At 41.1% G+C, this 25127-nt stretch overlaps 1 protein-coding gene across 1 annotated transcript in view; it reads left to right on the top strand.

The window, feature by feature from the left end:
* LOC102787331 (uncharacterized) overlaps positions 1–24492 on the top strand; it is a 526954-nt gene extending 502462 nt beyond the window's left edge. Inside the window, exons 35-38 of the mRNA XM_087838425.1 lie at positions 10730–10903; positions 20638–20811; positions 23528–23574; positions 23723–24492. Of these exons, the coding sequence (XP_087694551.1) occupies positions 10730–10903; positions 20638–20811; positions 23528–23574; positions 23723–24258 (931 nt within the window). The 3' untranslated portion in view covers positions 24259–24492. The remainder of the gene's footprint in view (positions 1–10729; positions 10904–20637; positions 20812–23527; positions 23575–23722) is intronic.
* The last annotated feature ends 635 nt before the right edge of the window (positions 24493–25127 follow it).

The following is a 25127-nucleotide window of genomic DNA, read 5'->3' as shown; positions in this document are numbered from 1 at the left end:
TTCATCTTGCATAATCTGAAACAAACATATAAAGACAGAAACAATTTATAAATTAACATTTGATAAAATCTAAGAATTAATAATTTATTAGATACCAATTTGAGTACGTCTACCATAAAAGCGCAGTGACATTCAGTCAAGATGGTCTGGCATGCTACAACTTTATAGTAGTTTAATTCTGGGTACAAGTATACATGCCCATCTTGTACATGTTTTTTTAATATTATTATTATTATTATCATCCTACCCAATTACATGTTTCTTTTAATCGGAGTATGCTGTTTTTATGACTTTACAATATCATTTACATTGTGTTCCTTACATTTTCCCTAATTGTACACAGCAAATCCAGCATGTCCAAATTAACACTGTCAGATTTGATTTCAACACTTTTAAAGTGTCTATATGGGTCCACACCAGAGAGTGTTATTTAACTCTTTTTGGAGAGTTGGTATGTTAACTCTGATTTAGTGTTAAACACCAAATCTCTCTGTAGTTGATAATTTAACACTTGGTGTTAAGAGTTTATATATTAACTCTCAAAGAGTATTTTAGTTTAACTACGTAAGAGTTATCTTCTAATTAATTCTAAAAAGTGGGAATTTTACTGTTCTGAACTTCTAGAAATTTCTTTTGGAAATAAACATTTACTAAAAAGATGCAATGGTTTTTGAAAAACATTTATTCTGAACTTTGCACCACAATTTCAAAACATTTTCTGAAAGATGTAACAGTGTACATGTTCTCACTTTCATTAGAACTTTGTTTATCAAAAGGTCTGACATAGATGAGCTGGTAAATGCAAATAACAGCATTCTCATCACTTATTTCAATAAATACAAAATACAATATACATGTCCTTCATTCATCACTTTGTGGAACTTCAACGCACTTCTGCTCTCCCCCATATTCCATCTTCACAAGCATATCCTATGTGGAGATGAATAAAAAATAGTTGACACTAATTAATGGCACAAATCAATTGCAGCACAGTAAAAAAAAAAAAAGGAATCATTTTTGAGTCATTACTTGTGTAAAGTATTTTCCCAAAAGACAAGGACACAGGCAACAGGTAATACTGAACTAAATTTAAAACCTCAACCTTTTTCATTTTACCTAAACCGTGTGCACAAAACTCTGGAGGATCTAAACGCTAACGTAGAACTCAGTCGGGACATCTGCTACTGCTGTTTGCTCGTTTTTTTATGGGAGATCGTTTTCAGGCTTCAAGTAGCACCATTATACCAACATTTCACATTCTAGACATTGTTTTAAGTGTATTTGACCAAGAAATTTGACTGAAAATTCACCTGCAAGCTTTTTTTCAAGGCTGTGGCATTTGCCCGCAAACAATAGCTAGCTAAAACAGAATATTATGCTATCAGCGAGCAACATGGCTAATGCCTTTCACACAGCTTTGTCTCAACTCCAAAGAGCCACAGAAGTAAAGGCTAATAATAATAATTGAAACAATCTTTGAAAACATGACTTACCAAGCATGGCAAACAACTCAAATATGTAGAGCAAAATGTTCTGAAACGGCTTCACTTCAGCTTCGATTGGAGCCTATGGTGCTGGGGGCGGAGTCTGTGAATTTACTCTATTGGTGTCATAGCCCCTGTAGGAGTTCAGAGTTAAGAGGTCAAGAGTTAATGTTTCTATTGTAACACCTCCAGATTTGAAATAGAAACACTCATTTTTAACACTCGATTTTAACTACTATCATTTTACACCTCAGAGTTACATTAAAAGAATGTGACTCTACTTAGAGTAAAATTAACTCTAAGACTACTAACACCAAAACATTTAACACTTTTGAATTTGCTGTGTATTTTATATTAATCCTATATTTCCATTTTAATATTTCTAATGTTTGCCTTGTTTTCAAAACTGCCTCTGCAGACAGGCAGGGGAGGCGTGGAAATTGTCTTTGAGTTAGTCAAACGTTTTCCTTAGTTTGAGTAGATGATATAATAAAATAAAAATGAATGGGATTTTAAGTAGGACTAGGCATTCTGTAATTATCCCTATTTAGGAGAAAAACTTAATCACTCACCTTTAAACAGCTCTCTTTTAGGGGAGACACTATTGGCTAATGGTGTCATGTGATCAAACAGAGTAATTTAATTGGCTGAGAGCCGCTCGACTCGATCTAGTGCTGATTGCTCTGGCTTGGGTCATTCAAGTTCATCGCTTTTGCAGTTGAATTTTTGCAGGTGAAATTTTTTGCAGGGAAATTTGGAGGATAAAAATTTTGTGTTATAAATTCAATGTCTAAAAATAGTTGAATTCTGATGATACTATATTTCTTCCATAAGTGTCTTTGTGCTGTTTCATCTTTGATTTATAAACACTCAGAGAAAGATCACGTGACTTCATCAGGATCTGTGTTGGTGTGTGGGGCTGTACCTCAGCTTTAGATTGTTACATGCTCATTTGTTCATTTTACACAGTAACATCAAAGTAATGTTATGAGGAGTAATGAAGTAACGTACTCCATTACCTTTAATTAAAGTGTTCTGTGTAATATGTGTAATAATAACTTTTTTGAGTAATGACCAACACTGATCACAACAAAGAGGAAATGCCTCCAACATGCACAAACATTTGACCCACAACATGCAGTTAATGTGCACAAATGTCTTTGATATGCTGCTCAGTGATGGTGGTGACTGTCAAAGCAGAGCTACTGAGAATCAATAAGTAATATCAATGATGGAATCAGAATCACTAAATTCTTATCATCCCTGTCAGTATCATACATGTGCTGTATAATGTGATAAATGTAGAGGTGCTGGCTGTTCTCTCACTCTGCTGTTTAGCTGTAAAGGACGCCTCCCTGCCTTTGTCTCATTCATGACCTTTAATAGTCTCTTCTAACATGCAGAGATCTGTATGATCTGTTTCATAGAGTCTAACCAGCCTGTACAGTTAACAACAACAGTCACTGCATCACTGACACACAAACGTCATCTCTGTCAATAAAAACATTAATACATGGAATAAAAACACATCAGTGGATCATTGCTGGAGCTGCCTGGACTTCAGTCTTCAGGATCTCAGCCAACAGCATCGACATGCTGCTCCAGATGTTTGTGCTCCAGATGTTTGTGCTCCACATGTCTGTGCTCTAGATGTCTGTGCTCCAGATGTCTGTGCTCCAGATGTTTGTGCTCCAGGTGTCTGTGCTCCAGATGTCTGTGCTCCAGATGTCTGTGCTCCAGGTGTTGGTTTTCCTGGTGTTTGTGCTCCAGATGTCTGTACTCCTGGTGTTTGTGCTCCAGGTGTCTGTGCTCCAGATGTCTGTGCTCCAGATGTTTGTGCTCCAGGTGTCTGTGCTCCAGGTGTCTGTGCTCCAGGTGTCTGTGCTCCAGATGTTTGTGCTCCAGGTGTCTGTGCTCCAGATGTCTGTGCTCCAGATGTCTGTGATCCAGGTGTTTGTGCTCCAGGTGTTGGTGTTCCTGGTGTTTGTGCTCCAGATGTCTGTACTCCTGGTGTTTGTGCTCCAGATGTCTGTACTCCTGGTGTTTGTGCTCCAGGTGTCTGTGCTCCAGGTGTCTGTGCTCCAGATGTCTGTGCTCCAGGTGTCTGTGCTCCAGGTGTCTGTGCTCCAGATGTCTGTGCTGGTGGAAAGGCTCTCAGTTTCCTCCTTGAAATAAGTGTTTATATTGTTGTTATATTGTTGACCCACTATTGATCATGTGACTCATCACATGATCAATAGTGGGCGTCTCTTTCTGTCTCAGGTTTAAATATCTGGGACTCTCCACCGTTTGGTTTTAGAGCTGAAGAAGCTTCTTGGATGAAACGTCTACAAGAAACTTAAAGACGTCTCTTTTCTCTCCAAGCTCCTTAGATCAAATGACCTGGATGACTGAACCTACAGACATATTGACCTGGTTTCTAGGTTACATGACAGGTCAGAGGTCAGCAACTGTAACTCAGTTACTCCTGTTAATGTGAACTCGCTGAGTGTTTGTGGTTTACCTCTCAGACTGACTGAAGAAAATGATGGAGGAAGAGGAGGACAGAGCAGAGTCTGCAGGGTCCAGCTGTAAGAGTGACGAGTCCAAAGATCTAAATCCTCCAGACTTCAGTGGTGAACCTGGACCAACGAGGTCAGAGAGCTGAACACACTGAGTTACAGAAATAATTCTGCACTGACATTATAATCAGTGTTGATTCTGGTTGATTGTCTGACTGTGTTTGTGAGCTGAGAGGAAATGAAAATGAATCTGTAACAAAAATCAGTTTTGTCCAGTTTTCCTGTAAAAAGCTGAACTCTGATCTAAGAGGACTGTTACTGACAGGAAACAGCTGCATTATCTGCAGTCTGTGTGATCACAGCTGCTTCAATCATGTTTGTGTCTGCAGAGTTCAGAGGTCACAGTCTGCAGGGTCCAGCTGTCCATCTGTGAGGAGTGACCGGTCCAAAGAGGAACCTCCATTCTTCAGTGGAGAACCTGGACCAACGAGGTCAGAGAGCTGTGATGACTCCTTTACATGTTTGTGTTTCCTGGATAAATATGACCTGAAACATCCTCAGATTGTTACAAAGATTCATTAAAAAGAAAACAATGAAAGAGAAAAGATCCAAATGTTAGACTTGGTCATTTGCTGTTTGAGGACAGTGATGCTCATATCTGTGGGGAAAGTGTGACCTGAGTGGGTTCATGTTTGTCTTTAAAGAACAGAGCTGCTCTGGTTCTCTTTGTGTCTGATCTGTTAAACAGTCTGAGAGGTCACACAGAGACCCAGCAGCTAAAGCCTGGATCATACTGGCTGCTGTTAATGAGACTCCATCAGGACAACACTGAGCCACAGTGGTGTGGATGTAGTGGATAAATCCCACCATACTGATGCTCAGATTTAATCACAGGGAACAAAACCAGATGTTACCTTCAGATTGTGACCTTTGGAGTGGACGATGCAGATTTCAATAGAGAATAAATGTTGTTGTTGTTCAGCTGTGAAAAAAGAATCTAATTTTCTGAACTTAAGAATTTATGATGCTGGAAAAAACATGGAGACTATAACACAACATTTCCACTGTATTCATAGAATGAATGTAAAACTGTCAGACATTCATTAAATATGCAAAATGTCTACAGAAACATCAGAGGGTCAGATGTGAAGCACTCTGTGATTTTAATAAAATGACTCATCAGTTATTGATCTGTACTACACTGATCTACCACGTTAGTAAAGCTGGTGTTCTGGTGGTGGAGGGAGACCTCGGATCATGTTCTGGTTTTGGAGCAGTGATCTGCTGATGGTTCAGTTCAATGAGCTTCTACAAAATCATCCCTGAAATCACCACTGAAAGGACGTCCATAAATTTAGTAAAAATGGCTCATTTTTTAACAATCTGAGAGTTTAAAGCTTGGCAAACCTGATTCAGATGACGTTATTTGAGCAGAAACTCCTGGATCTTTCTCCTGTGTTGATCTAATCCTTCATGGTTCCTCCACAGAGTGGACCAGCAGAGCTCAGAGGTTCCCAGTGGTCAGTCTGCCCAGCAGCATCAAACACAGCTGGACTCCATATTTATGGTCTGTACATGTACAACAACTACTGTTACATCTGTTCTGTTCACAGTCATCTCCATGCTGCTCTTTGTAGACCAGTGGATTGTCAGTGTGTCCAACATGGATCTGATGTTTGGCTCCATGATTTCAGTCTGATTGACTCATTCATAAATATTCTGTTCCAGCTGCTGGAGGACAACATCATCACTTTTGTGAAGAACGAGCTGAAGAAGATCCAGAAGGCTCTGAATACAAATAAGCCCCAGTGCTTGGAGTTTCAGAGGGAGGATGATGAGCAGAGGAGAAACAGCAGAGAGGCATTTGTGAAGATCACAGTGGACTTCCTGAGGAGAATGAAGCAGGAGAAGCTGGCTTACCGTCTGCAGAGCAGTAAGAGGATTTATCTAAAGATTTAAGCTGCTGGATAAATGAACATTTTCCAGAGATGGAAGATGGAGAAACATGTTTTAAAGATTAGTTCTTTTTGGAATTGAGTGTTTATTTTTCTTCTCATTCAGAACTTAAAGCTGCAGTTTGTCATCGTAAACTTAAATCTGCTCTGAAGAAGAAGGTCCAGTGTGTGTTTGAGGGGATCGCTAAAGCAGGAAACCCAACCCTTCTGAATCAGATCTACACAGAGCTCTACATCACAGAGGGAGGGACTGCAGAGGTCAATGATGAACATGAGGTCAGACAGATTGAAACAGCATCCAGGAAACCAGACAGACCAGAAACAACAATCAGACAAGAAGACATCTTTAAAGCCTCACCTGGAAGAGATGAACCAATCAGAACAGTGCTGACAAAGGGAGTGGCTGGCATTGGGAAAACAGTCTTAACACAGAAATACAGCCTGGACTGGGCTGAAGGCAAAGCCAACCAGGACATCCAGTTCATGTTTCCATTCACTTTCAGAGAGCTGAATGTGCTGAAAGAGGAAAAGTTCAGCTTGGTGGGACTTGTTCATCACTTCTTTACTGAAACCAAAGAAGCAGGAATCTGCAGCTTTGAAGACTTCCATGTTGTGTTCATCTTTGATGGTCTGGATGAGTGTCGACCTCCTCTGGACTTCCACAAAACTACAATCCTAACTGACCCTAGAAAGTCCACCTCAGTGGATGTGCTGCTGATAAACCTCATCAGGGGGAAACTGCTTCCCTCTGCTCGCCTCTGGATAACCACACGACCTGCAGCAGCCAATCAGATCCCTCCTGACTGTGTTGGCATGGTGACAGAGGTCAGAGGGTTCACTGACCCACAGAAGGAGGAGTACTTCAGGAAGAGATTCAGAGATGAGGAGCAGGCCAGCAGGATCATCTCCCACATCAAGACATCACGAAGCCTCCACATCATGTGCCACATCCCAGTCTTCTGCTGGATCACTGCTACAGTTCTGGAGGATGTGCTGGAAACCAGAGAGGGAGGACAGCTGCCCAAGACCCTGACTGAGATGTACATCCACTTCCTGGTGGTTCAGGCCAAAGTGAAGAAGGTCAAGTATGATGGAGGAGCTGAGACAGATCCACACTGGAGTCCAGAGAGCAGGAAGATGATGGAGTCTCTGGGAAAACTGGCTTTTGATCAGCTGCAGAAAGGAAACCTGATCTTCTATGAATCAGACCTGACAGAGTGTGGCATCAATATCAGAGCAGCCTCAGTGTACTCAGGAGTGTTCACACAGATCTTTAAAGAGGAGAGCGGACTGTACCAGAACAAGGTGTTCTGCTTCATCCATCTGAGTGTTCAGGAGTTTCTGGCTGCTCTTCATGTCCATCTGACCTTCATCAACTCTGGGCTCAATCTGATGGAACAACAACAAACAACCTCCAAGAAATCTAAATTATTTAACAAACTAAAACTTCAATCTCTCCACCAGAGTGCTGTGAAGAAGGCCTTACAGAGTCCAAATGGACACCTGGACTTGTTCCTCCGCTTCCTCCTGGGTCTTTCACTGCAGACCAATCAGAATCTCCTACGAGGTCTGTTGACACAGACAGTAAGTAGCTCACAGACCAATCAGGAAACAGTCCAGTATATCAAGAAGAAGCTCAGTGAGAATCTGTCTGCAGAGAAAAGCATCAATCTGATCCACTGTCTGAATGAACTGAATGATCGTTCTCTACTGGAGGAGATCCAACAGTCCCTGAGATCAGGACGTCTCTCCACAGATAAACTGTCTCCTGCTCAGTGGTCAGCTCTGGTCTTCATCTTACTGTCATCAGAAAAAGATCTGGATGTGTTTGACCTGAAGAAATATTCTGCTTCAGAGGAGGCTCTTCTGAGGCTGCTGCCAGTGGTCAAAGCCTCCAACAAAGCTCTGTGAGTACATTTGTACTCATGTCTTTACTTTTGACATCCAACTGTGTCAGTAATTTTTTTCACCAGGCTTTCTGTCTTTTTATGAATTTGTAAAGTTTTGGGATTTCTCCAATACAACTGTAACCTCTTTGATGCCTCCAGAACTCGGTGTACTCGAGACGCTGAATTCACCATAAACTCTGATCATCACTGCTGCTGTTATGTTATCAGTCTTTGTTTAAAAACTTAGGCTGCATGTGCCTAATGTTGTGATACTTTATATTCACATGCATGCTCCTAGATACATTTCTACTGCAGGTCAATTTTTAGTCACAAATGTTGGTGAAACACTTGCTTTTACATGCATGGATGGGTCCTGCATTAAAGAAAGCATTTGAATTACTCAGTGAATCATGGCAGCCAGAGAAACATCCTTAGTTCCACTTTAAACTAAACTCTGCTTCGGTCTTCCACAGTGAGTTTGTTGTTTCTTTGTTGTTGTTGGCCTGCTCTCTCCTCTCACTCCAATCTGGCTGCAGCAGATGTTTGTCCCTCCCTGAACCTGCAGACTTGGGTGCAGCACCTCAGTTCATCTTCAGTCTTAAACCAGCTGTTTTAGCTATATCCCCTCAAGCACACCTTCCCTGGTTATCTCTGCTGTGGTTGCTATAAAATGTAATCTTGATTTAAAAAAGAAAAAGAAAAACCTTAAGTCAGACTTGATGCCATTTATTGGCAGCATGGTGTCTGTTTGTCAGTCTTTGATGATAAACTGCAGCACAGTCTAAAGCAAACCTTCTGACTTTATTGACTTTATGCATGTATATATTCTTCCTGTTCACCTTGGACACACAACAGCTCTCTGTTTGTTGTGACTGGATCTAGAACACAATTCAGATCAGCCAACATGTAGTAATCTAGATGATTTTGAAGGTGGTATCTGGGACGAAAAGTTAAAAATCAGCTTGGATGGCCTGTACTGTATGATGGCCTTGGTTGCACCACATTGATAGCCATGCAGGGTGGTTCACTACTTGGACAAGAAGACCGAGGAGTGAGCCACCCTTGGTCAAAGCTTGGTCATTCAAGCTCACTGTTTTCCCCTCTTTGGTTGATGATAAGTTTTTTGTTTTTTTTTACCTGACTTATAGTCATTATTGTCTTCAAATTAACTCACACACTGCTGACTGCTGTAGCTTACCTGGCTGAGCAGGTGACCCATGTACTGAAAGTTAGAGTCGTGACTCCAGGGCCTGGTTTGAGTCTGCCCAAGACCATTTCCTGTGTGTTATTCTCCTCACTTCTCCCTCCCTTTCTGTCTTCTCTGTCCTATACAGTGAAGACAAAAGGCCTCAAGTTCTGAAAACTCTTCCCCTTCATCATCTTCCAAATCATCTCTCTCATCTAAAGTCACCAGTATTCTCTGAGTAGAGAATCTTTTCACAATCTTGAATGATAAGGATCCAAGTGGGTAAAGTTATTTATTTGTTGTGTTCTTATTTGCAGCTGGGATAGAGTGTGAAAAACTCTCGGCTGCCAAAATTACATCCACTTTAGAAGAAAAACATTGAGTGAAGTGTTTGTTTAATCATCCTTCACAACTCATCAACCAGGTTTCACAAACTGCAGCAGAACAATACAAAGCATGTCATACTGGATGGCTGCAACAACCAGAGTTTTACCTACCTTTGGTATTTCTTGACAGCATGAGCGTAATATTTACTGAACAGAGTCATCTTCTGTAATCTTTACAGATTCAGATTCAGAACACTGTATTTATTTTAAAGGGGCAATTAGGATACTGACCTTGCCAACTGTACATACAATACACAAACATCACATTGGAGAGACAGGTCAGGCTAGGTAGCTGGCCGGTCAGCCGCTAGAGCAGTGACCCGGAACCGAACAGCGGAAAATGCACAACATCAGCAAAGATGAGGAGAAAAAAGAACTCCCTCCAGACTGAGCTCCAACAGGGAGATCAGTTTGAGAACAGAAAAAAAATGACCTTAGCGCAGAACATATGAAAACTCTTAATGCGCTATAGAAACACATGACAAGCAACAGGGATGGGTAAAAGGTGAGAGACAGCCAGTGTAGACAGCGCATCCGGGCCTGCAGCATTAGTGCTGGTCCACTCGACCCACATTCTGCACCGGGAGGGGATAAGCATGCTTAGGATGGGAAGGAACAGTCTAAACACCATCTGTTATCAGGGTGAGATTTGTTATGTTCAGCTCCAGCCTTGAGACCACAGCTGGCGCCGGTATGTTAGCCGCATGAAATGATGGTGGTTTTCTTTGGTGCGAACAACTGCATGTCAATTTCACAGCTCATCTAACAGTCCGTCACTCGTCTCTCAATCTCCCGTTGGAGAGCCACAAGCTTCTCCGAGAGGTTATCAGTTTTGCACTCAAAGAGCAAAGTCTGAGAACTCACGACCGCCATGAGCTTCTTCAAGATCTTATCCGTGCTGTGTTCAATGAACCCATTTTGAGAAGTCACGACCCGTCCCATTGTTTCAGTTACAGCGGGCAGCCTTGTGGGGTTTTGAACAGCTGATTCCACTTTCTTTAATCTTCAATAAGCCAGGGCCAAGCCAGCTCAGATCAGCAAGAACCCTTTGCTGCTGTGAATGTCCGTGCTGCTATATTTCAGTATCAGGCTCTAAATGTATAAATGGATCTGAGAAGATTTCCAATCATGTTTCTACTAGATTTACAGTTTGTTTTCATGTCTTCTGACTCAGAAGGTGGAGCAGGTGGAGCTTACAAGTGCTGATATAGAAGAAGAGTTGTGTTTTAATGAAGCTATTTAGTTAACCAATAATTGTATTGCATGTTGGCATTAAAAAATGTTTCATTTGACTGATTTAATTAATTTGTTTGTTTGTTTTCTTCCAGACTGAGTGGCTGTAACCTCTCAGAGAGAAGCTGTGATGCTCTGTCCTCAGTTCTCAACTCCCAGTCCTCTAGTCTGAAAGAGCTGGACTTGAGTAACAATGACCTGCGGGAATCAGAAGTGAAGCTTCTGTCTGCTGCACTGCAGAGTCCACATTGTACACTGGAAACTCTCAGGTCAGGATCCAAACATATCATTAAATGATATTATTGTATAAACAACCAAGCTTTATAGAATTGGCAGGTGAACTTTTCTTAATCTTTGGATTGCTTATGAGTTTCTTCATTACTGTCTGAAGATTTTTTTACAGTCACATATTTTGTTTTAATGGTAAAACAGAATTATTGTTCAGTTTAATGAGCAGGTAGCTGTGAGATTCATAATAATGAGGTATACTTGTATTAAAAATGACTAAACTTGAACAGTAGCTGTGTGAGACACTTTGTTTACTCATGTGTGCTGATGTTGTGAGTAATTTAAAGCTGAAGTAAACTTGTAATGAGTTCAATAGAGTTTCTGAAGTAAGTGTACTTGGAGATATTTATGTGTTTACTAAAGCACAGGAGCAGGAGGCTGTGTGTAGCATAGAGGAACCCAGACCTCAGCTTTGTCTCCTGGTTTATGTTGCTGCTGTTACAGTTTACCCTCATCGTTCCCTTCAACAGTCTCCTCACTGTAACAAATCAAATTGTTACTGTATAGATTCACGTCTGAATGTTGCCCTGTGCTATTAAAACTAAAAGTGATGTTTCATACACCCACTTGGTTCAGCCACACAGTAACTGATGGTAAGTAATGTTGTGTTGAGCACATCGTACAGGTCAGCTGCTCCACACAGATCTCAGGTTTACATGCTGGAACAGTTTGTGATCATGAAGGATAAACCTCACTTCCTCTTTGTTTCATACAGATGTGACATGAACAATAACACATTCATGAAATCCTTTTAGGAACACAAACACTATTGTAGCTGGAGAATATATTTGAATGTAGGATAATGTAGGGGATCATAAACAACAGTAATAACTAACCACCACCTCACCATTTGGGTTGGTAGCCTCATGTTAATTGATGAAGTCATTTTCTTCTTCCTCCATTTCTACCTTATTAACATCAGATTAAAAGCTGCACAGAGACAGGCACTGGACATGTTTAGCCTAGCTTAGTACAAGGACTGGACATGGGGGAAACGGCTCTCATCACTGGATCAAAACATGAAAACAAATCTGAAGTAAAGTTTTGTTGAAGTGAACTGTGGTGGTGCCCAATGTTCCCTCTAAGCTGCGCACGTGCGCAACTGTGCACTGCTGGCATGGTCTCTGTGCACAGAAAATCTGTGTTGCGCACAAAAAAAAAAAAAATCAAATCTCAATTGAAATTAAAATTAAAACTTTAACAATTCTGTTTTGTAGTGTTAGTCAGTCAGTGACTGGCTGCTCCCGTATGGGATTAGAACAATGCCACCTTATCCCATAGTCCAGCCAATGATGCGATTCACATTCGTATATATGCAGCTAAACAGCGTCGCTGACAGGCTATGACAGCGTCCCTATGTGCCGACACCGGTGTTTTAGCAAGGAAAGCGGCTGATGTGGAGTGAAGCCACGTTAATGACAACGTGTACAACCATTGGAGATGTGAGCAGGACAGACGGAACAATTGACGGACCAAGTGTGGACTTTATACCAGTTTTTAAATTGTGTTGATCGGCCACGTAAAACCAGAGTTATGATAAAAATATCTGCAATGTTTGGTTTTCTTCCTGAATAGTATTGTTGTTTATAACAACGATACTATTCAGTATTTATTGCAACAAACTTTGTTATTTGCAAAACTCAGTAACTTTTTTGAAGAAGTAACTATATAATTAACTGCCCAACATTGGTCATTATTTACTGTATTTTACAGACAGAGAGTTACAGACTCCCTCCCAGACCACAGACTCATAATACAAGTCAGAGCTTTATTTTTTTTTAAAAAAGAAAGAAAGTTGTGTTTTCAAAGTTATTTTTACTTCTAATAGTCTTAACATGCTACAGGTCATGAACAAGATTGTTTTACATTTTCATTGTAAGTGGGCTACATCAGTTAATTAAAAGTAGTTTAACATAAATGTAAATGCTGTAATTTGATTATTTTAATAAACATGTAACTTGGATGGATTCGATGCTGGTGTGACCACAGTGCACACGTCTGCTTTTGCTCACAGTGGTCCAAGGGACGCTCAGGGAGTTTGTGTGTTCGCTCAGACACATGAAACATTAGAGGGAACATTGGCGGTGACTGGCAGGGAAAAGGGGAATGATAAGACTTACTGTAAATATAATTATGTATGTATTGATAAAGGAACAACTAAAATGTTCCTGCTGAAAAAATGAAATCAGTTTCAGTTTATGAGCTCTGTTTGTTTTATTTACAGTTCCAACCTTTTATATTGAAATGAGCTGCTCATCCCTGTTTAGATGACCTGCATAAAACAATACAGAGCACATTGGGCTGAATATGGAAAGGAAGCATCACAGTACAGCTTCAGTGAAGCATTAAAGTCTCTGATATGAGATGAGAAATGAAGCAGCCAGAGCTTTTTCATGAGTGGAAATCCACTGTGACTGTGAGCTGCTGCTACAGCTTCCAGATTAGCCAGCAGCTCATCCTGCTCAACATTTTCTCACCAACTTAATTGGAAGTGTGATGTTTTCAGCTGGAGTGATGGTCAAGGTGGCCTCCCTCTCCTCTTCTTCTCCTCTTCCTCTTTCATTTGTAAAGCCACTTCTGCTGCTTTCATTCATTTGGAAGTCCTGTAGCTGAGTTTGGGAGAGACTAACAGCCTCGGCAGCAGAGGGGAGAAAGGCTGTAACACCACCACTTTACTCTGTTCTACCTGTCACATCATTTTATCAGGAAACAAATATGCTTGTGTTTTTACTATGTTTGTCTTGAAGATGTAAGAAGATCACATGGTGCTTTTTATTATTGTGTTGGTTTGTTTCCTGTCTCTTGGATGGAGCCCAGCTGTGCGTGGCCCCTGGGCCTGTGGTCAGAGTGTGTGCTGGATAATCCGGCCCAGGATGAGGCCAAACTGACATGGGATGAAATGTCTGTCACATATTTGAGCTTAGTGTAGTTTCATTTCTGCACAATTTAAAAACAACCAAAACTTTGTTCTGTCTTTTCTATGTTATACTGTAGACTTTCTTTGATCCTGTGTCCAAAAGGAGCAGCTTTTACTTTGAAGGGGAGGCGTCTCTGTTTCCTCTTCAGGTTGGATGATGGAAGCAAATTAGTTGCTGTGTCCCAATTCGGGGTATGCACGCTTGAAGTACGCATTTTAAGTGCGGTTACGTCACCGCCACGCGACGACGGCTGTCCCAATTCGAAGTGTACTTCAAATGCATACTCCAAATGCGCCGTCGATTTCCCCAAATATCAAGCGTGGTCCGGTGCACGCGTCGTGGTCCCATATATCCCACAATTCATAGCGCGGTGGTGGGTGTGGATAATTTTGCCGCAAAATACGGCAGAAGGGAGCGGCCGAAAAGTGAACTGTCAAAAGTAAGTACTGAATATGACGTCACTTATTCATGTACGAATGTTTAATAACGAAGAACATTAAAACATTGCTGTTGGCCACATGTCGGCAAAGTTATGTGACACTAGTGATGTTTGTACTATCAGCATTAACTTGGTTTTAAAGCCTCTACTTGTAAATATACATATAGTCGACCTTAATCTTACAGAGAATCTGATGATTTTATGGATAATTAAAGTCAGTCATATATCCACAAACACAACAAGCTGAAAGTCAGTGATATATATATATATATATATATATATATATATATATATATATATATATATATATATATATATATAACCTGACAATACTATAATATTGGCCATATTATATTTACATTACCATAGTGAGATGACTTTAGTCTCATGAACAACATTAACTAATTATTATTTACTAGCTAATCTTAAATGACTGTTCAGTACAGAAATGAAGCCCTTGAATCATGTTTTACAGTCCTGTGGTCTCAGCCTCAGATACTCAACTAATCAAAGTGATGTCATGACAAAAATGATTGACCAACAAAACAATTTTCTCCTTCATTTCTGTCAAACAAAGCTGTATGTAACGTGTCTCGCGGTTAGTATCATGGTTGCGCGACGAAGCATATACCGTCCCATTTCACAAGCCTCTCACTTCCGCACTTCTCGTACTTATAGTACGCACCGTCCGTAGTACGCGTAGTGCGTGTACTTCAAGCGTGCATACCCCGAATTGGGACACAGCAAGTGTGTGATGTTCTTTCAGTGTTGCACTTTGTAGACGCTCCCTGAGCACTGGTCTCACAGCCAGCTGCACATAGAGACCAGTGTTGTTAGTCCAGGTCAGAAGATGACTTGTTGGAATGAAAATGAGCTTGTAGTTTGTCTGCTTTAATAATGTGACTGGAAAAAAGGTGTTGGACTTCAAATATGTCCATTTCTTTCACACTTCACCTTTAAAAGTGAAGCCATGTGGTTCCTGGAAGGAAAAACACGACTTTTTCATGTTTTTATGATAAATGTACGACTTTAATGTGAAACATTCAGCGTTTTTTTCTCTTGTTGTGTTTGTTTAAAGCTGCTTCCTGTTGGCTTCAGCTGTTTGGAGCTGAGATGAATATGATGTGAAAGTTGTGCTGACACTGTGGATCAGTAGGCCCACAGACCTCTATACAGGAAGTCTGGTTCTACTCTTTGTACAACTTCTGATCCCTGATCCTCTGAGTCTGACTCGGTAGATAATGCAGAGCTCTGAGCTGATGTGGATGAGCGGACTCAGGCAGCCTGACAGAGTTGATGTCCAGGTCTTCCCTGCTTGTCCTGATATAAATAAACATGAGTATCCTTGCAGGTCAGATCTTATCAGTCACTCCTGTTAGTGCAGCTCTCCTCTAGATTGTAGTGCTTGTTAAACTAGGATGATTTTAGGAGCCTGGACCGCAGACTCCAAGGGAAGTTATGACTTGGAAAGACTAAACCAACCTATTAGAGGTGTTTGCACTAACATAGAATAATACTCAGATTTACATCTTTAGTGTCTCACAAAGGATTGAAAAGTAAATGTGCACAGAGAGGTTGGTGGTGAGATGGAGGCACTTTCAGCACTGTAGATGTGTTCCAGCTCAGTGTTCATGGAAATAATCCGGAGAGCAGGATTCCTTGATGAATGTCACATCTTCTTAAAGTTATAATCCACAGGGAAAACTGTGAAACTGTCAATCTCATATCTACTCAACCAATCAGGTGTTTACATGCCCTTCACTGATCTTCAGCCCCACCTTATTATCACCCCCTCTCTCTCTTTTACATCTGAATTATCTTCACTTCACATTTCAGTCAGTTCATATTTCATTAGCACGTTCACTTTAGCATAATCCATTTTAATCCAAACACCTTTCTCTTTAAACTCTGTTTGTCAGTCACAGTATATCCAGTACAATCCTCTTTTTCACTGAGTCACACACATTCAGAGATCAGAGTGTCCTGTGTGTGCTCTCATTCACTCACCATCACTCTCATATGGCTGAAGTCTGTTTGTACAGAGGCTAATCTGGGACTCTCCACCATTTGACTCTAGAAATAAAGAAGCTTCTTGGATGAGAGGTGAAAGGTGAAACGTCTTCAAGAAACTTAAAGAAGTCCAGATGCCTTTTTTTCTAAGCTCTTTAGATGACTGCGAACCTTCACAGACACCTCATCAGTGTCACTCTCAGCGCTACCAGCCCTTTGCTACAATCACAAAGCTCTTCATTGAAATCAATGATATCAAAGATGGAATCAAATGAGTCCAAGTCTTCTGCTGATTCAGCATCACATTCATCTTTGGTCCTTGTTCTGCATCCCCACCATGGACTTCATTCCTTTCCAAGCCAGCCTTGAGTGTCCTTTATTCAACTTATACTCTGCTTTACTTTTAGACCTGATTTTAGCTGCTTTATCTCTCTTTCAAAATGTTTCTGTGCCTCGATCTTTTTCTCACACTGATCCTTCATGCTGATGCAGCTTTGTTCAGAGCATTGAGGCCCAGCAAAGATTACTGAGGTCATAGAGTCCCTGATGAAACCTGTGTGCTTACAGAAACTGAAACCAAATGAACCAGAATAGAAGGACATTAAAATGAAGTGTCAGCTACACAAAAGCAAAGCTATTCATTTGTTGGTCTGAGTTATTTAAATGGAGGATGGATTCAGACTTTAAGCTGCTGGACTCAGTCACTATATCCTGTTCTCCTCATAGAACCTGGATACACAGACTCACCTGTGACACAGTGACACACAGTGTGGGCTACACACACATTAGAAAGTGGATCAGTCACACTTGTACAGTCATTTGTTGTGTTGGGAAACCATGAACACTTTGAATCACCATTAATGGCTTTGTTACAGCAACATTCAATCACGAGTTCAAAAGTAGTGTATTGTGTACTTATTTTAATAGTACTGCAGTATGAGAAGTGCAACATTCAGTGTGCAGAAACAAATCAGGTGCTTTCTAACAGCAGTGTTACCTTTAACACAGTAGCAGTTCAAATATTTCTGTCAGTCTGAGCTGAAACATGAATCTAATCAAATATCAAATCAAAGTTCTTTGCCTCTGCCAGGACGTTAACATTTGATCTAGTTTTTTACAAAGTTCCCCTCAGCGTCCAGAGCCACCAACATACCTTTGATCAACAGCAAGTGAACATTTATAAATGTGTGTTTTCAGAACAGGAACCAGCAGAACTATTGTTCTGTTATCAGGGAGCAGCACAAACGCTCATCAGCTCATTTACTGTGCAGGACTTTGAGTGTGTGAAGTGTGTGTTTGTGCTGGATTTCCTTTGGAGAATCTCAGTCAGAAACAAGACAAAGAAAAACTCTTTCAATAGTCCAGGTTGAGTTGACAACATGAACTGCATTTATCTTCCTCTGACTTGACATGTTCTTCCTCCTCTGCACCGAGCCAGCTGCTAAGACACACAAGCTCATTGACATTTTCTGATGATAAAGAAACTCTCTTCTTCTGTACAATATGAGCAGCAACAGAGAACAAGCTTTCACAGGTACAGATGTTGCAGCTGTGGCCAAGTACATGTGCTGCATATTTGGAGCAGCACTCTAATGGACAGGCCTCTGTACTGATGGTGGGCTCTGCTCTGTATCCACCACACTGTTCTCAGCTGAGTCTTCCTCCTGTTAACAATCACACTCTGATGAAGCACCAACAGGGCCAACTTTTTCTCTGGTGGCTCGGATGTTGTTGCTTCCACAGGTTTCCCTCCAACAACCCTCTGTTCCTTCAGTAAGTTCAGTAAGATCTGGGTGAACACTTGAGCTCCTTGAATCTGGCTCCAGTAAAGCAGCAGTTTTCACATATACAATGTTGGCATTTTGCGTGTCTCCAGGTCTGTTCTGAATGTAGACTTGAATTTGACCACGTAGGCGGGGTCATCATCTCAGCTCTCCATCACCATCAGAGAGATGACAAAACACAGAATCACAGAGCATGAAACCAACGTTTCTCCTCCCAGAAGTTCAGTCACAGACCTGCAACAGAAACAAGAATCAAAGATTCAAATGACGCAGAGCATTCATTTACTTATATCCACAAACATGTCCTCTACATATTCATGCTGTATTTACACACACATACAGAGGCTGTTTGTCTCTCACACACAGACAGGACACTGAGAAATACATCATGTTAAATATACCTGCAGGCTTCCAGCTGTGCACTTTGTCCCTGTTAGCTGTGATTGCCATGGCAACCTTGGTGTTGTACGTGATGCAGGGACGTGTTCAAAGGCAGACGTCTGGCAGCAGCATCATATTTGATGCACTATCTGTACTGAGTGTGCTGACTTTATTTCAAATGTCCCACTGCTGTGCAACATGAATCACATGTTCTGCACATTTCTGTAACTCCCAGGTAAACATGGTTACCCAGCTACGCCCAGTAGTCTGCAGAGAGACCAACAGCAGGTTCATGTTGTAACACCGTGGCTTTCTTAGTCTCTCCTTTTTCTACATCTCATGTGTTCTTCTTGTGATGCTGCGTCTTGAGGGAGGCTCATACATGCCATCATTTGTTGATCCTAAGAACGTTCCTCAGACCGACTTCTTCAACAACACTAATCAGCCAGCAGTTTGTAGCTACTCACTTCACTGTGGCGTTTGTTAGCTTGTCTTTCTTTGGTTTATCTAGACTCCTCCCACAAGCTGAATCTACGTAGTCTGCCCAAGCCTCCCACCTCTGTTTGTTTGGGTTGTTTGTTTGCTGCCATCAACAGCGTGTAATGCATTTAAGTGATACTTCAGACATGAAGTATTCCGGTGATAAAAAACTCAACTTTGCTTCCAGATAACTTTAGTTGTATCAACACTGCCTCCTGGAACAGTTTAGAATGAACATGTCAAAGATCTGTACCTGTCTCCATGTTTCTGTCCCCGCCCCTTTCTGTCTGTCCTGAGTCATGTGAGCGCTGCAGTAGTATTAGGCCCACCCTCAATGCTCCCACTGGCTGAGACGCATAATGACGCCCATTTCAAGTCAGCACTGATCAACATCTCTCCTGTGACCCATGGCTTTTATATTCAGAGCCAGTGAGCACTTTCACAATAATCATGATTTTAAAAACTGTGATTAAAATAATTGCTGACGTTAATCAATTAATGAGTTAACGAGATAATAACAGGTTAAGTTGCCCTAATAATTAGACTTTGATGACAAACTGATGTGATCTCCATGTTTCCTTTGTTGGACTGTGGGCGAGTGTCAGAACTGAATGTACTGAGTAACATGTAGAGTTTAAATATGTGTCAGTTCCAGATTTAGAGCTCTAAAGTGCAGCTATCATGTTAGGAATATGTTAGGAATAGACAAGAACACTGAGCACACTGAGGTCAAATCTTTATTTTACCACTCGCTACATTCTTGATGTTCATGAATTCAGCAGGTTCATGATTGTCTGCAGCATTAATCTCATATTTCCATTAAAAGTGTTGAATTTGACTGTTTGATGTTCTTTATGATCTCTGGCACCAGTTCATCTGTAGGCTGAGCTCAGTCCATCCATTTAGTGAAATGATGTTTAAAGGTCTCCTTGTTCTGTGAGCGTGCACAAATCCTGAAGCAGAAAGCCTGGGTTAACAGAGAACTGATCATCACTGTGATGATGCTCATCGTCTCTGACTGGGATTTGAGGTTTTGTCAAAGCAGCAAAGAAAGCCTGGCTATGTTGGACTGGGTGTGGAAGCAGCTCCCAGTTTGAGTTCAGGAGACAGACACCCTCTTTACTTTGAAGATCAGCTTCAAGCTTTCCTTTTTGATAAAGCTTATAGTTCGAGCTGGATCAGGTGACCCTGAACCATCCCTTAGTTATGCTGCTATAGATTCAGGCTGTTGGTGGACTTCCCATGATGCTCTGCTTTCTTCTCCACTCCCCTCTTTTCACTCCTGATGCTTTTATATGTCACTACTGCGTGTCCTTATGTTTTGTCTTCTCTCTCCTTAGTTTGTGTTTTGTTCTTGTCTCTCTGAGCTCATCTCTTCTCTTTCCCCTCACCCTGCAACCAGTCATGGTAGCTGCTCCTCCTGGAGCCTGTTTTCACTGGGAGGATCTTTGTGTCAAAGGGAGTTCTTCTTCCCACCATTACCAAGTGCTGCTCACAGTGGATTGTCTGATGTTTGGGGCTTTCTCTCTAATATTGGAGGCTGTTACCTTACACTGTTAAACAGCTTCAGATGACTGTTTTTGTCTGTTGGGTATTGTCACTTATAAATAAAGTTACATTGAATGGATGTAAATGGATAGATGTTATTGTGACAAAGTGAAAACGGTTGTTGACAGATAGATTGTTGTTTTGTGTGTCTGCAGTCTGTCAGGCTGTCTGATCACAGAGGAAGGCTGTACTACTCTGGCCTCAGCTCTGAGCTCCAATCCCACCCATCTGAGAGAGCTGGACCTGAGCTACAATCATCCAGGTGACTCAGGAATGAAGCTGCTGTCGGTTGGACTGAAGGAACCAGGCTGGAGGCTGGACACTCTCAGGTATGAAGAATGTCTGATAGAGGAGGAAGAGCTGGAAACATTTTCCTGTTTATGTGGATAGTATGTGGATATTTATGTAGGGGTCTCCAAGGAGTCTGTTTGCAGGAACATCTAGGTCACAGGTGTACCTGAGATATATGCCAGTGTACCTAATAAAGTGTCAGCTAACATTTGGAAATGGAAACTTAAATAATGAGAAACTCTACATTCACAGCTGAATTCATAATAAATTTGTTCTCAAGTGCACATTTTTCTGTTATTGTTCTCAAACAACAGAATGAGAATGAAATATTGATTATAACAGGGCCCATAAACAGCATTAGCTTAGCAGCATTAGCTTATCAGAGTTTCCATCATGGTCACACAAATCCTTAGCAGAGCAAAGTGGCCTACTTAGCAATAGCTGCTCAAGTTGTATAAAGCAAGGGAAAACAGTATTAGCATTAGCTGCTAATGGCAGCTTACGTAGCATAAACTCTTCACATCTTTATAATGCAAGGGAAAGGAGTCACTCATGGAAGCCTATTTAGCATTAACTTCTCACATCATTATAACACAAGAGAAAAGGGTATTAGCGTTAGCTACTAATGCTTATTCACCTCAAATTAGCTTTAGCTGCTAATGGTAGCCTACTTAGCATTAACTCCTCACTAATATAATGCTAATTCACATCAAATTAGCATTAGCTGCTCACATTGTTAAAAGGGAAGGGAAAACAATATTAGCATTAGCTGCTAATAATTATTCACATAATTAGAGTTAGTCCCTAAAAGCAGCCTACTTAGCATTAACTCCTGACATCGTTATAATGCAGGGGAAAAGGGTTACCATTATCGGATAATGCTAATTCACATCAAATTAGCAATAGTTAATAATCGTAGACTTTGTATCATTAGCTGCTTTCATTCTTAAAAAGCAAAGGAAAACAATATGAGCATTAGCTGCTAATGCTTTTTCATCTAAAATTAGAATTAGCCACTAATGGCATCCTATTTAGCATTAACTCTTCACATCGCAGGGGAAAAGTTAAAATTGAATGAAAAAAAGTGTTCACATTACCTACTCATATTGTTAAAAAGTAAGAAAAAATATTGTTGGCATTAACGGATAATGCTAATTCACCTCAAATTAGTATTAGCCAATAACGGTAACCTACTTAGCATTAGCTGGTCACATTGTTATAAAGCAAGAAAATATGGTATTAGCATTAGATGCCAATTCCTATTCACCTAAAATTAGCATTAGCCAATAATGGCTGTCTACTTAGCATTAACTCCTCACTAATATAATGCTAATTCACGTCAAATTAGCATTAGCTGCTAGCTGTTCACATTGTTAAAAGGGAAGAAAAAACGATATTAGCATTAGCTGGTAATGATTTTTTACCCCTAATTAGAATTAGCCGCTAATGGCAGTATACTTAGCATTAACTCCTCACATTGTTATAATGCAAAGGAAAAGAATTAGCATTATCGAATAATGTTGACCTTGGCCCACTGGAAAAGTTCAGAACTCTGTTTGCTAAAGATTTAGGAGTGTTTCTTGATAGCTATATGACAGCTGGGATAGGCTCCAGCGCCCCCCGCGACCCTGAAAAGGATAAGCGGAAGCGAATGGATGGATGGATGGATAAATTCTGCTTTTAAAACCAGCTGTAAGATTTGCTTAGAAATATTTACTCATACATGAGTTTTATAATCGATTGCATAATGATAGAGGTTCGATCCTTAGTAGTCTGTGAAGACTCTGTGTGCCTTCCAGAGTGCTCTGGCATGCACACACACCTTAAGGTCATGAGAGAGGTCGTACCTTCTCTTACTGATTTATGGTGTAGGAGGACACCTACTCTGTGTCTGGTTAAGTATAAGAGCCCTTTGTTAGGGGGACCACTGGACTCGTAGCACCAGCTTTGGGGAGTCTTCACAGGGTCACATCTGGAACACACACACACACACATACCTACACTATGCACAGACTGGTACTCTTTGTTCATACCTGTGTAAGACATCATATGTTAATGAACTTATGCATATTCATGTAACCTCAATAAAGAGCAGTGTTACGAGGGAGCAGACGAGAGCGACTGAGATCAAGTGAAGGAACGGCGCTGTCACAGTTCTCTCCCTCATGAATTGTCTGGTTCCAGCAGTGGGTCTGTGCTAGACGACCCATCACCAGCTTTTTCCAGGTTTTACCACTGGTTACCAGTACGTCGTAGAATCCACTTCCAGATCTGGTTGTTTGTCTTTAAATCTCTGAATGGATTGGCTCCATCTTATCTCTCTTTAACAAAATAATCCAAGTCGAGCCCTCAGGTCTGCAGATAAGTAGCTTCTGACCAGAACTAGACGTAAAAACAGAGGTGAGCTTTATCGATCGCTGCAGCCAAACTCTGGAACAGTCGCCCTTCACATCAGGTCGTCACCAACACTCAACATTTTTAAAACCCAGTTGGAAACACATTTGTACTCTGTAGCTTTCAATTCTGACGAGTCTTTATAGTAATTACTGTGTATGTTTCCTATTTTATCTCTACTCTGTGCAGCACTTTGGCTCAAGCTGTTTTTAAATGTGCTGATAAATAAATGTAGATTTCTTTGAATAAAACAGCGGAGCCGAGCTTTGAGCTCAGTGTGTAACAGTGTGTGTATGAGAGCCATGTAATGTCCATGTGTGCATGCTGACTGTGCTGCTCTGACCCCCCTCCTCCTTTCAGGGTGGAGCCTGCTGGAGTCCGATGGTTGAGACCAGGTCTGAGGAAGTGTAAGTGTGTTTTTAATGGGATTCATGAAAACAAAGCAGCACACATTCAACCATCTTCATCATGTCAGGAGTCATCATCAAAGTGTCAATCAATGAACAGATGATGGATCAATAACTGCAGCTGGATTGTGTTTGTTCTCTCCATCAGATTCCTGTCAACTCACAATCGACACAAACACAGTGAACACAAAGCTCCAGCTGTCTGACAACAACAGGAAGGTGACACATGTGAGGAAGATTCAGCCATATCGTGATCATCCAGACAGATTTGATGTTTATCTTCAGCTGCTGTGTAGAAATGGTCTGACTGGTCGCTGTTACTGGGAGGTCGAGTGGAGAGGAGACGTTTTTATATCAGTGAGTTACAGAAGTATCAGAAGGAAAGGAGGCGGTGACTGTGTGTTTGGAAACAATGATCAGTCCTGGAGTCTGAGCTGCTCTGATGATGGTCCTCAGTCTGTCTGGCACAATAAGAGATCAACATCCATCTCCTCCTCCTCCTCCTCCTCCTCCTCTGTCTCTAACAGAGCAGCAGTGTATGTGGACTGTCCTGCTGGCACTCTGTCCTTCTACAGAGTCTCCTCTGACACTCTGATCCACCTCCACACCTTCAACACCACATTCACTCAAACTCTTTATCCTGGGTTTACAGTCTTTCTTGGTTCCTCAGTGTCCCTGTGCTGAGTGGGGTGTAAAGAGTGTCTCCTGTTACAGAAACACTCTGACTGTTGAACAGATAGTTCAGTCTGTACATGTCTGTCTCTTTCACTCACAAACACGTTTTCAGATTCATGGATTTAATCAGTTGATGTTTGAAACTCTTCTAAATGATTCCTTGTAAACTTCTTCCTCTTCAGTCACAAACAAACAGGAAGTGATGTCACATGTGTTCCTGTCCACACAGCAGAATGAGTCTACAACAACAACAATCTTTATTTATAGAGCACATTTAAAAACCAGCGGTATACCAAAGTGCTTAACATAAGAGACAGAGAAGTAACACGAGTATTATAATGCCCTAGCAAAGTTTCAAATACCCTCACAGGTCAATGCCACTAATACACAGGGGTAATATAAAATGCATATCAAAATAAAAACATAATAAAAGCACAATCCATAAAAACATGTATAAGAAAAAATAGAATATGTCTAAAAGTCAGGTGCGAGCATTAACAACCAGGAAAGGCGAGATTAAACAAATAGGTTTTTAACCGTGATTTAAAAGATTGGATGGAATCAGACGGATCACAATCGGAAGTTTATTCCACATCTCTGGTGCAGCCAGGGCAAGGTAGCTTAAGGTAGCTCGGTGCTGTGTTGTTGGTAATTTTAAACGTAAGCAGCAGTATTTTAAATTGGATGCGGTATTTTATGGGTAGACAATGCAAGTCAGCTAGAACAGGAGTGATACAGGCAAACTTCCCAGTTCTGGTCAGAATGCGTGCTGCAGCATTTTGGACTGTCTGCAGTCTATGAAGGAGGGCAGAATGAAGACCAAAAAAGTGAGTTACAGTAATCCAGCCTTGAGGTCACAAAGGCGTGGATGAGCTTTT

Source organism: Neolamprologus brichardi, chromosome 3 (assembly GCF_056152115.1).
Source record: "Neolamprologus brichardi isolate AB-2024 chromosome 3, ASM5615211v1, whole genome shotgun sequence".
Taxonomy (NCBI): Eukaryota; Metazoa; Chordata; class Actinopteri; order Cichliformes; family Cichlidae; genus Neolamprologus; species Neolamprologus brichardi.
This window is presented reverse-complemented; position numbering and strand designations above follow the sequence as displayed.